The sequence below is a fragment of the Nicotiana attenuata genome, chromosome 4 (genome assembly GCF_001879085.1).
Source record: "Nicotiana attenuata strain UT chromosome 4, NIATTr2, whole genome shotgun sequence".
Classification (NCBI taxonomy): Eukaryota; Viridiplantae; Streptophyta; class Magnoliopsida; order Solanales; family Solanaceae; genus Nicotiana; species Nicotiana attenuata.
In genome coordinates this window covers 3564542-3577876 of record NC_031992.1, presented here as the reverse complement: position 1 = coordinate 3577876, position 13335 = coordinate 3564542, and the positions used below count along the sequence as shown (strand labels likewise).

Sequence of the window (13335 nt, the reverse complement as noted above, 5' to 3'; positions counted from 1 at the left end):
TCCATAACCTATAAATTATAAGGAGACAATTTTACTGTTACATCAATGCTCCCCTTCGAACTTTATCTTGTTTTGTTGTACCTAAATGTCAATTTCCCTATTTCTCAACTTACAAGTGATTAGGGACTTTTCTTTGGGACAATTGTGAATTGTGATAATGAATTTATGCTTCCAAAATAAGCTTCATTCCCTCTTGGAATATTTGGTCTTAATCTATAATTTTTTTTTTACTATTTAAGGTAAATGGGACCTGAAAAGGCCATTTAGCCTAATCAAAATCTTAAAGTAACAATCAGGATGAAGCTTATAATATGACTGAATTTGTTAGTTCCCAATTTATTCTACTATAATTCAAAAGAGAGCTTGGAAACTTTTCTTAGATTATCTCATTTTGGTTGAGAAAATAGATTACTATATTTTAATATGGTTTTGGACAATCTTAATCACATGAGATGATTTTTGGAATTAAATTAGATAAATATTCAATTTATTAACACGAAATCAGAACCCATTCATAACTTGGTCTACCCATATTTGGTTCCTTATTATGTTATCTACCCTCTAATTAATCAGGCCTCTATTCTCTATTAGCTGAAAGACGGTATATATCAACATTTAAACTTATTCCTTTGTGACTGGCCCCAGTGCTTAACGTCAGTTCCCTCCACATACGTATGAAAAGTAAGCTAGCCGTATTAGCTCATCAATTCGCCTTAATGCACCCTCACTATGTAGGTGCGGAGTTGTGTACGGTATCACTTGCCTAACAGCGGCCAAAAGCGGAAGCTTCAATGTTGACGGGTTTATTGTTTCCTTTCTTATCTTAGAAAAAGGTGTGTCTTTTTAGTTAAGTTAGGTCCGAGATCTATTTTCACTTGTTGCCGTCGATTAGCCTAATCCCATGGTGTTTAAGGACAAATTCCTTTCTTGTCTTACTTAAACATTTTCTTTATTTTTTCTTATAAAAAACCCTCTTTTAGTAAGATTTTACATATAGGTGTAGGGAAGAGGGACAACATAATCCACTAGGTGGATATGCTCTTCATTTTCTTGGTTTATTCCAATTGTATTTTCAACGTAAAAGTCTCTATCTAAGCTTAATAATTGTTTTATTTATTTCTAAAACTAGTAAATTACGTACTTAAATAATTGAGTGGATGGACAACTATGCAAAAAAAGGACTCAATCGTCATTTTACAAGTAAGCAAATAATAGTCAATCACATTTTGGGATATATGTTTATCTTCTTTTGTTTTTCCTTTTATTTTATTTTTTTGATTACTGCCTCTGTCTCAAATTGTCTGTCGTGATTTCTAAAAATAATTGTATCAAAGTATTTGTCATTTTAGAAGTTCAAGAATAAATTAATTATTTTTCTCCTATTCTACCCTAAATATAAATTGTTCTTGAATACTACAAATACCTTAATTTTGAGTAAGTATTAATGAAGAGTAATTATATCTTAAGACATAAATAAGGTAAAATAGTCAAAAGTTTTTTCTTAAGGGTCGTGTAAAAGAAAAATACGACAGCTACCGAGTGAGTAACATGATTGGACAAAAAGTCAAATATATTTCGTGTTCAATGTGCAACTGAACATCAGAACATGGATCCACTCTTTCATCATTATGGAGTACAAAATTATTTATTGCTTACATCCGAAAAGAAATTAAAAGCACTATCAGCTAGAAATTAATTAAGACTTTAAATAGTATAAATGATTACTTGATAAATGATTGTCATAAGAAAAACTTAGCTATACTCTTTCACTTTATAAATTAGTCAAAGTTGTGAGATAAAGATCTTTTATCCCAATCAAAAAATATATGATTATATGATTTTGTTGTCTAAGTTTGCTAAATCAAAATTTATACTCCCTCCGGTACAAAATAAGTGATTTTTCAGCATTTTTTTTGTGGTCCAAAATAAGTGATTTTTTCAGATTTCAAGAATGAATTGATTTGTTTTTTCCTACATTGCCCTTGGAGCAAATAGTGTTGGAGTATGTGTTAGGAGTGTTTATGCGAAGAGATAGTAAAAGTTAATACGGTCAATTTCATAATTATTAATATTAAAAGGTGAATTTCTTAATCTGCATGAAAACAACTAAAAAATTACTTATTTTGGATCGGAGGGAGTAACATTAAAAAAACGTATAGACCTAATATAAATATTCAACAAAGATTTACGATGTGTGTGTAGGGATATCGAATGTGTCTGAGCCTGCCTATACAAAATGATACCTTGGATCAAAAGCGGAGCTAGCATATAATATGCGGGTTCGGCTGAACCCAGTTACTTTTGCTTAAAAATTCATTAAATATGCATAAATATTTAATTGTGAACCCAATAACTAAGATAAACTTCAAATTCTAGTTTCGTCTCTACTTGGAACGGTTGGTAATCAATAAATTACTATTCCGAAAACCTGTGTTACGATTTTGAATACTTTTAGCTTAATTGAATCTTCCTATTTTCACAATTAATTATAATAATTCTAGAAATGGTCAAGTGACCAGCCAATGTATTGATGTATTGATAAGATCAAGACTTATTTTTTTATGCGAGTTATCCGTTAATTATTTGGGTTAAATAACTCTCATGAACATGTGTAGTCCATGTACATATACTCCATTATTTCAACCTCGCATGCAAAATATTGAAAAATAAAAATAAAAAATTCAACGATTCGCATGCGCTGTCAGCACTCAGTTGTGGAAAACGGGTCGGAGTTTCTTCTCATGTGCTCCGCATGTGTCCGCTAAGCTGTCCAGAACTTGGCCAATGTAGAAAAAAATACTACTGACTTTAAATTGCCTTTTGTTTTTGTTTTCATTCGGTGTCCAGTACCTATATTGGAGTCCGATTATATTCGAATTCGCATCGCGTAGGACCTCATTCGGGACGTAGCGCTCTCTACCAAGGATTTTTTTCATACCTAGGACTCGAACCGACAAAGTATATTATAGTGACATTTTTGTCATACAAACGTGTGTAAATGATAGAAGTTTTTCCGGCCTTTGAGTTTAAGCCTTAGGAGTGAAGTACAATTTTGTGACGGTGAGTAGGAAATTAATATGAGAAATTTTCACAAACCACTATTGTTTAGTGGTTATTAGCTAGCTATAGCTATCATTTATTATATTACTTCCTATAGCTATGTTTTCAGTTTTGCTAGAGTGTATTTGATGTATTTAAGCTATTGTATTCATGAATACAATAGCAAAACTCGACGTGAAACAAGGGAGTACAGCTAGGCAATTATTGTATTCGACTATATTTACGATATGTATTTGTGAATACAGTAACGTAAATAGCGTAAATCGTGGTCTATTCAGCTGTTTTTAAACGGAAAGTGAATCAATTAAACCAAATAGACTCCTAATATAACTCAACAAACTCAATTATAAATCTGAATACATAAAATACATCTGAATACATAAATTATATTAATTAATAAAAATATATGAATACATTCATGGAATATAGCGAGATAGTGAATACAATGAAATACATGGAATACAACGAGATACATTGAAATACAATGGGGAAAAAAGATAATGAATACAATAAAATACATAGAATAAACTTCGTCGTCTTTTCTATATCTTGTCCTTCTCCGTCTTCTAGATTCTCGTGGAACTGGATATTAACGTAGTTCGTCGAAACGGTGTTGTTTATAATGGAGATGTCGGTTGTGAAGCTGGAATTGCGAAGCCATTCAAGAACGGTGTCGTGTGAGGTGGAGGGATCGGGCGGTGCAACTATTTGAGATTGGGGGGAAAACGGGAAATAGCGATGAACTTTTTGGTGCTTCTTCGATTTCTTCCATGGCGGATTCTGTTTCAATCTTCAGTTGTGTGACAAGTTATATATAAGAAAGAATTACAAGAAAATACAGAGAATCATGGTTGTATTCATGGAGAAAGACTGGCGTTGAGAGAGATGGTGGAGAAAAATCTGAAAGAATGAGAGAGAAAAATAATACAAATCATATTTTATGGTTTAAGGGTAGGAGATGACCATAAATAATTTGGCTATAAAAATTAAAAGGTAGCTACGGAATATAATTTTTTAAAAGGGTATTTATTTTAAAATAAATAAGATATCAACCTTTGTTACAGGAGGTAAAAATTCTAATTAATATTCATATGATATTGTTAAAAATTTTAACGGTATGTTTTGTTATATTTGTCGAGAACAGTAAAGTATGTTTCGTATCTACTGTTGCAGTAAACGTACATCAGAGCCTTTATCATTGGAGATTCTAACGGCGTAGCCGCCGGCCACCGTTACTACTAAATTATGCTCTCCCGTTATTATATAACGTTGTAATCTCGGGGTTATCTTAGCAACAAGAAGCCCAAAGGGGCCCACTTCATGTGAATTGGTCCACTAACTGGGGCCCATCACCGTTTTCTACCTTATCTTTTATTTCTGTCTCGCATCTAAGCATCACAATTTACAAAGTACTACTTTAGAAGTGCCATCAATTTTGTAAATTAGTAGATACCTTTCTTCTGTTTTAAGATTACTTCTGTTATCCTAACTAAGAATAATTAATAACTAATCCATCATTAAGATTTTGATTTAACTAATCCCATCATTCATCAAAGTCACATTAACCATGTATGTATATATAGCTGTGATGTGTAAAAGAAAACACCAACTATAATCATTTTGCTTCTTCTTTTTTGTTTAATAGACTTTATCCTTTACTTCCTCCGGTCCACCATAAGTGACCAATTTGCATTGGCAACACCCATTAAAGAAATATTAAATTCAAGACAAAAATAGTTAGTGTAATTAAACTACCATTAATTAAATATTGCAGCATAATTTAATGTGAGGAGGAGGGGTGGCAAATGGTTAAAAGAAAACAGTTAACCACTCATATTATTCACTAAAAAATGGGTTAGATAATAAACTTTTAAAAAACAGGTCAAATGTGGATAAGAACCATATTATCCATTTAGAAAATAGATAACTAATGGGTCTAACTTTTACACTTGTAAAGCCTCAAATTGAGGGTTCATCGATTTAGGGAGACTTAGAATTCTCCCAAAAATAATCAAATGCAAGAAGTTATGGATAATATGGTTACCCATATTATCCGCCGGTTAACCCATTTTTTATCTTTATTAAATATGGTCAGGTCGGATAATTTATTTATTTTTTCATTATCCATTTTCGACCCGAACCATATCCGACTCGACCCGCCCGTTTGCCACTCCTAGTGAGTAGTAAAAAACTTTTTAGGGATACGTACATAAGGGTAATTTTGGAAAAATAAATTGAATTTTTTCTTGATTATATAAATGGACACTTATTTTGGATCAAAATAAAAAGGTAAATTGATCATTTATTGTGGACCGGAGAGAGTACTTTAGTTTAAGCTTTCCGTTCACATCACTGAGCAATTGTAGGGACTATGTAATTCTACTAAATATTATCCAAAAAGTCATATTATATGCAAAACAATTATGAAAAAATATATCTTTCAGTGTAATTTTTATTAATTGACAAATATCTGTAATGAGTGTATAGAATCTGGAAATTGCTTCTTTTTTTTTTACAAAAATAAAAGGAAGGGAAAAGAACAAAGATAAGCTAAACTACCTTAAATCTTCATTAGAGGAAGGTATATGCAAAATAAAGATAGAAAAAGAATTAATATCAAAAAAGGAAGAAAAATTACTTAAAGTCATTATCAGAAAAGGATGAAGTGTCACTTGAAGAAGAATAAAAGAATTAATGGAAAGGTGATTATGCCATTTCTCGTGATTATTTGCCGTACGAGATATTGGTGAACTACTTGAAATAGTTTTTTGTGTCATTAAAGATATTTGACTGTTTTCATTTATTAATTTCCTTTTGTCCCTTTCAATTTATTCAACTGTATTCTACACTATTTCTATCTAAACTACATATATGCTCTTGAACATTAAACAATAATCAGATCTTCCTTTTGTTGAGATTAATTATATCTATTTTTTTTATTACTTAGCCTATGACATTAGCTAGTTAGTTAGCTTAGTGGTTAGAGTGGTTAGTTAGGAATAGTGACAATTGTCAGTTAGCTGGCTTTGTTATTACATCCGTATATATAGTGGGAGGAGCTCCACTCAAATGATTTTCTAGAATGTTCATTCCTCTCTCTCTATCTTCCTCTTCGATCCTCTCTGTATTTTCATGGCATAAGAGCTAAGCTCTTCCACCATTGAAGCTCGGCCTGTGCAGAGCTCAGTTGAAGGCAAACCACTGTTTCATTACCGGATTTTGATATGGTATCAGAGCGAGGCCACATGTTTTGATTCATTCCTTCAAAATTTGTTAGATCTAAATTCATTGGCTTCGATTTCACTTTTGATCGCACGCATGCAGACTCTCTTCTCATCAATTTAAGTCATAGCCTTTGGAATTTTCTGTCAGAGTCCTAAATCTATAGTTACGACCTTTTATTATTTGATTAGCTGAAATTCGTACCTTATACGAGATGGTTACCGTCGGAGACGATGAGCAGTCTACACCGACCATGGCTGAATCTCCGAATCAGCCAACTATTGACACTAGTAGTCCTTTTTATATGCATCCTTCTGATAATTCGGGAGCAGCATTAGTTCCTATTCCATTTGATGGTTTTGGTTATCGATCATGGAGAAGAGGTGTGATGAGAGCCCTATCATTGAAGAATAAACTGGCTTCATCAATGGGGACTGCAAAAGGCCAGAACCAGACTCCTCAAACTATCATTTGTGGGAGAGGTGTGATGATATGGTGACCTCATGTATTTTGAATTCCTTGGCAAAGGAAATTGCAGATAGTGTTGAGTATGTGACAGATGCAGTCGAGTTGTGGAAAGAGCTTGAAGATCGATATGATCAAACTGATGGAACAAAATTATACCAGATCCAAAAGGAGATCAATGATTTGTCCCAATGAGCCCTTGATGTTACTAGTTATTACACTAAAATGAAAAAGTTGTGGGAAGAACTCACCACTCTGCTTGCCAGATCTCATTGTACCTGCAATTGCACATGTAGAGCTAAGGAAAGTATGCACAAAGCAGAACAGGACAGGAGGTTAATACAATTCCTTATAGGACTGAATGAAACGTATATTGTGGTTCGAGGTAGTATCCTCATGATGAATCCTCTTCCTACGATTGCACAAGCTTTCTCATTGCTAATTCAAGAGGAAAGACAGAGAGAAATCAAACCTCATAACCACTTCGCTCTTGAGTCATCAACCCTAAATGTTAACACAAGCAAGACAGGATCGTTCAAAACAAATTATTCTCCAACAACACTCACAACAATAGGAACAGACCTTTCTGTGACTATTGCAAAAGAACAGGGCACACAAAAGAGAAGTGTTACAAACTCCATGTCTATCCTCAAGGTCTAAATACAAATCAGAATCCAAATACAAGTTATAATCAAGCTTCCAATTTCAGTCAAAATCCAAGACAGAACTTTAACTATGGGAACAATCCAAATGTGAACCAGAATACTAGGTTCAATAGAGGAAATAGGGGAATGGCTAATGCATATGTAGCAGCCACAGATACTCAACATGCTGATAGTGAGAGTTGTACTTCTCAGAATGTAAGCCTCACCAAGGAAGAATACAACCAGCTAGTGAGCCTGCTACAACAATTTCAATCAGGAGGAGGAAGAGACTGCACAAACAATGCCAACATTCCATCTGGAGCAGCAAACTTTGTAGGTCATAGCCTGCACTTCCTCTATTGACTTTGGTAAACTTTCATGTGAATGTTTCAAAAACAAAACTGACTCAAGGATTGTAAATTCAGGGGCATCAAATAATTTGACCTTTAACAAATCCTTGCTAACCAACATAGTAACTTTGCCTTATCCTTTACTTGTCATACTTCCAAATGGTTATAAAGTGAAAGTGACTGAGATTGGTAATGTTGTGCTTACTCCTAAGATCACTCTAAATAGGGTGATGTTTGTTCCTTCCTTTAGATACAATTTAATCTCTGTTCATCCCCTCACCTATCATCTCAGTTGTCTTGTTGCCTTCATTAACATTGTTGCATATTGCAGGACCCTTCAATGAAGAGGCCTCTGGTGATTGGTAGAGTCAAGGATGGGCTATACATCTTGTGCCCAAGATGCTTGAAGAACAACAGTACAAACCTTGGAGTAAAGACCAATGATTACTTGCCCACTCTTATCACTTGTTGCACTTGTATCAAACAATGTCCATCTCATTCTGTTGTAGATATGCCATTACATGTCAATAAGTGTGTTCCTTCTTATCCAGTTGTAAATAGTTCAAGTGCAGGTACTGAAGAACAATTCTCTTTTGTAAATTCATCCTCTAGAACTCCTAGTACATTTTCTCATATGTGTGTTGGAGACAGTGTGGATGTTCTATGGCATAACAGACTTGGACATGTTTCCTTTGTAAAAATGAAAAATATTTCCTCCATTCCTGTGACCTTTTCTTCCAAACAACCTTTCAATTGCACCATATGTCCAGTGGCCAGACAGGAAAGGCTCCCATTCCCACAGAAAACCAACACAACCAATAAAATTTTTGAACTCTTACATGTTGATTTGTGGGGACCATACCATGCGCCCACACATGATAAATACAAGTATTTCATGACTATTATGGATGATTTCAGTAGGTCCACTTGGACTCATCTTCTATCTAGCAAAAGCAATGTCGTCCAAGTACTTAAGGGGTTCATTAGTTTGGTAGAAAATCAGTTTGGAGTAATCGTAAAAGCTATGAGAACAGATAATGAACTAGAGTTTACCAATGCAGAAACAAACACCCTATTTCAATCTAAGGGTATCATCCACCAAAGAACTTGTCCCTACACTCCACAACATAATGGTGTGGTGGAAAGAAAATACAACTATCTCCTTGAAGCTGCCATAACACTCCTTTTTCAATCCAAACTACCCCTAAGATATTGGGGTAAATGTGTACTCTGTGCCACCTATATCATAAACAGACTTCCTTCCACCTCTATTAACAACCAGACTCCATATGAACTGCTATACAAGAGGAAGCCAAAATATTCTCACCTAAAGAGCTTTGGCTGCCTGTGCTACCCTACTATACCTAAACCTCGTAGGGACAAGTTTGAGAACAACACCACATGTTTTTATTGGCAACTCTTTCAACACAAAGAGATACAAAGTTTTAAGTCTAGCCCCTAGAAGAATCACTGTCTCCAGAGATGTAATCTTCAATGAGTCTATTTTTCCATTTGCAGCCAATATGGATGCATCTTCTAACCATATGTTCCTCATTCAATTCCTTTTATTGAACCTCTATGTGAACAATATTATGACAATACAAACATCACACAATAAACATCTGAAGCTTTGAGTGATTAAGGGAGTCATGCCGACAGCACAACCAATCTTATGTCACCTGCACATGATCACTCCTCATCATCTTCTATGATGCCTAATTCTCCAATATCATTTTCACCATAGAATCACATTGAACAACCCCATATAGAACCCATGCAGCTGAGACAGTCCTTAAGGACACATAAAGCACCTAGTTATTTACAAGACAATGTCCATTCTCTACCTAAACTTAAACCAAATCCTAATTCTCTTAATGCCTTGTTCTCTATGAACCACCATGTTGCCTCTGATCTATAGGATGCAAGTGGGTTTACAAGGTGAAGCACAAAGCTGATGGTAGCATAGAAAGATTCAAAGCCAGGTTGGTTGTCAAAGGCTATACTCAGCAGGCAGGAATTGACCACACAGAAACATTCTCACCAGTAGTGAAAATGACAACAGTAAGAGCACTGGTAGTGGTAGATACAATAGTGAAGAAAGGGTGGTGTATATCTCAGCTAGATGTAAATAATGCCTTCTTCCATGGGGACCTTAATAAGGAAGTGTATATGTAAGTTCCACCTGGACTTGTTATGGATAAGCCAACACTGGTTTGCAAGCTAAACAAATCTCTCTATGGCCTAAAACAGGGTAGTCGACAATGGTATGCAAAATTGACTGAAACCTTATGTTTAAAAGGATATACACATTTCATGAATGATTACTCACTTTTCTATAAGAAAAATGGAAAATCCTCAGTATATGTTATAGTATATGTAAATGATGTGCTGTTTGCTGGGACTGACCAGGAAGAGATCATACAATTGAAGGCCTTCTTGCATGAGCAATTTAGGATCAAAGATCTGGGCCAACTACATTATTTTCTGGGACTAGAGGTGATGTACAAGGATGATGGTATCATAATCTCTCAAAGGAAATTTGTATTAGACATGCTGAAAGAGTACAATTGCCTAGATTACAAGCCTTGTTCTTCTCTCTTAGATCCTACCATAAAGCTAAAGGCCAAAGAAGGTACCTTCTTACAAGACCCCACTTACTATAGAAAGCTGGTGGGAAAACTAAATTTCCTAACCAATACTGGGCTGGATATTGCATATATTGTCCAACACTTGAGTCAGTTCATGCAAGAGCCCAGAGAACATCATTTGAAGGCAGCATTCCAACTGCTCAGGTACTTGAGAAATGATCATACTCTGGGAATCTTCATGTCTAAGGATGCAGATTGCACAGTCAAAGCCTGTTGTGACTCTGATTGGGCAGCCTGCCCAGATTTCAGGAGATCCATTACAGGTTATTTGGTACTTCTGGGCAATAGCCCTATCAGCTGGAAGTCTAAGAAACAGGAAACTATATCACTATTCTCTGCAGAAGCAGAGTACAGGGCCTTGAGGAAAGTAGTAGGGGAGTTGGTATGGTTGAGCAGACTGTTTGAAGAACTAACTGTCCCTTTTCCAATGCCTATTTTAGTGTTCTGTGATAGCCAATCTGCACTTCACATTGCCAAGAATCCAGTCTTCCACGAAAGAACCAAGCATATAGAAGTGGACTGTCATTTTGTGCGTGATCAATTACAAGCAGGGCTTGTTTCACTTCATCATATTAGGACAGATAGTCAACTGGCCGACATTCTGACCAAAGCTTTAACTGGAATCATACATAGTGCCACATTAAGCAAGTTGGCTGTGTTTACCACACCTCCAATTTGAGGGGGTGGTGGTGGTATTAAGATTAATTATATTTATTTTTTTCATTACTTAGCCTATGACATTAGTGAGCTTAGTGGTTAGTTAGGAATAGTGATAGTTGACAGTTAGCTGGCTTTGTATTACATCCGTGTATATAGTGAGAGGAGCTCCGCTCAATTGCTCACTTGTATGAATTGAACAAAATGATTTTCTAGAATGTTCATTCCTCTCTCTCTCCCTCTCTGATCCTCTCTGTATTTTCATGGCGTGAGAGCTAAGCTCTTCCACCATTGAAGCTCAATCTGTGCAGAGCTCAGTTGAAGGCAAATCACTGTTTCATTCCAGGATTTTGATACCTTTGAATCCAAATGCCACCTAATATTAGAGGATTCACTAGTGAACTTATTGCAGTATGACACTAGTAAAAAGGAAGATTTGATTTTTGTAATTTATTGCAAAATTTATTGTAATTACATGAATTTTATAAAATAACATAAAAGATCGATCTATAAAATAACATAGAAAAATTTATAAATTTATTTTCTTCCAGTCAAATATAAATAGATATAACAACAAAAAACAATATACCCAGTATATTCCCATAGTGTGAAGTCTGGGGAGGATAATATATATGCATATCTTATTTATAACTTGTGGAGGTAGAGATGTTGTTTTCGATAGATTCCCGGCTCAAGAAAAGTAATTCACAACAAGTTTGAAAAAAATATAGTGAAGAAGCCATGTTAAAAATAATGAAGGCAAAAGTAGTAATACAACAAAATAACTAAGCAATAAAAAAAAATCAAAATTAGGGAACAACAAATAGTTAGAAATTGAAAGCTAAGATAATACAGAATGATACTAAAAATAGGACCTACTTTCTACCCTTTTCTAAAAGTAGATACGTCCTCCACATAAAGTGCTAAATATTCTAATTATTTAATACTACTTGTACAGCTGTATTAAGTTAAATTTAAACATTTTTATCTTAATAAAAGAAAATATCATTTTCAACTTATTACGATGTTATAGAAATGAAAGTTGGATTGAACGAAAAAACAAGAGTGGGACAAAACAACAACAGATCTAAATTTGGATTTTTTTAAATAGGATAATTCTTGTCTTTTAGTCTCAACGGAAATATATTCATATCTTTTTCCGTTTCTTTTATAAAGACAACTACTGGGGCTGTAAAAAAAAGGAAAATAAAAACCACGGACCTGAAAATACTAAAGTCAGCTAGATTTTAGGAGAGTGTTGAGGTCCGTGTTCTTAAAAAAAACTTTTTATTTTTTTAACTTTTTTTTTTTATTATTATCAGCTTATTAGGTACAATTTCCAACAGCTATAGAATATCTACTACTACTACTGCAACACTGGAGCAAAAAAAGGCTAGAGAAGACTGGTCAATCAGTGACTGAGAGAAAAAAAAAAGAAGAAAAAAAATGGGAAAATCAACAGCTTCTTCTTGTTTCAAGATTATTGCTTGTGGCAGTGATTCAGTTGAACATGATGAACTTGAAACTCATTCTGAGGTATAAATCTACAACCCCTTTTTCTTAGATCAAATTTTGAGTTTTTATTTTACTGATTTTTGTATTGCTTAATTGATAATGTATGTTAAAAATTGAATCTTTTTTGTGAGAATATGGCTTCTAATGAATCTTGGATCAACCCCTCAAACTGTGAAGTCTGATTCTTTTGTTTTTTTTACAAAATTGTTGTTTCCTGTTTTTTTTCCACCGGTAATGTAGCTTAAAAATTGATTTTTTTTGGGTCAGAAAAGGGTTTTCAAATGAATGTTGGATCAAAATCCCCTTATTTTTTGTTTTTCTGCAAATTTGTTAAGTTTTAAGATGATGGGATTTGTCCCTTTATTTTGATCCATGAGTAGAGCTAATTGTTTTTCTTGAATAAAGGAGCTTTCTTGTGTATAGAAAAGTTCTAAAATTTGTCAATGGATCTCAATTATGAGTGCTAGATTGTTAAATGTAGACTGATTAGGTTTGGATTTGAATTTCTAGCTTACTTGGGAGTTGTTAGATGTTTTCACAACACATCAAGGTTAAATGAGATTGTCTGATATCTAATTCAATGTATCTCTAAATGGAAATGGATTGAATTCACTAAATGTATCTTTAAATTTCCATATGTTTTTTTTTGCTATGCTTGTCTTCCTTCTTTACATTATTATGGCCTTGCTGCTGTGGAGTCAGAAATATAAGTTGAGCTGACAATTCCAGTTATGAGACTTTCGCATTACCTAACCCCCCCCCCCCCCCCCCCCC

The 13335-nt window shown here is 34.3% G+C and overlaps 1 protein-coding gene across 1 annotated transcript; it reads left to right on the top strand.

Moving 5' to 3' along the window:
* On the top strand, nt 9935–11068 carry LOC109225037 (uncharacterized mitochondrial protein AtMg00810-like). The gene has a single exon (XM_019389629.1). The coding sequence runs from the start codon at nt 9935–9937 to the stop codon at nt 11066–11068; it is 1134 nt and encodes a 377-aa protein (XP_019245174.1).

Bases quoted from the DNA above. Each gene is read 5' to 3' on its own strand.
- LOC109225037 (XM_019389629.1), top strand. From the start codon at position 9,935: ATGGATAAGCCAACACTGGTTTGCAAGCTAAACAAATCTCTCTATGGC.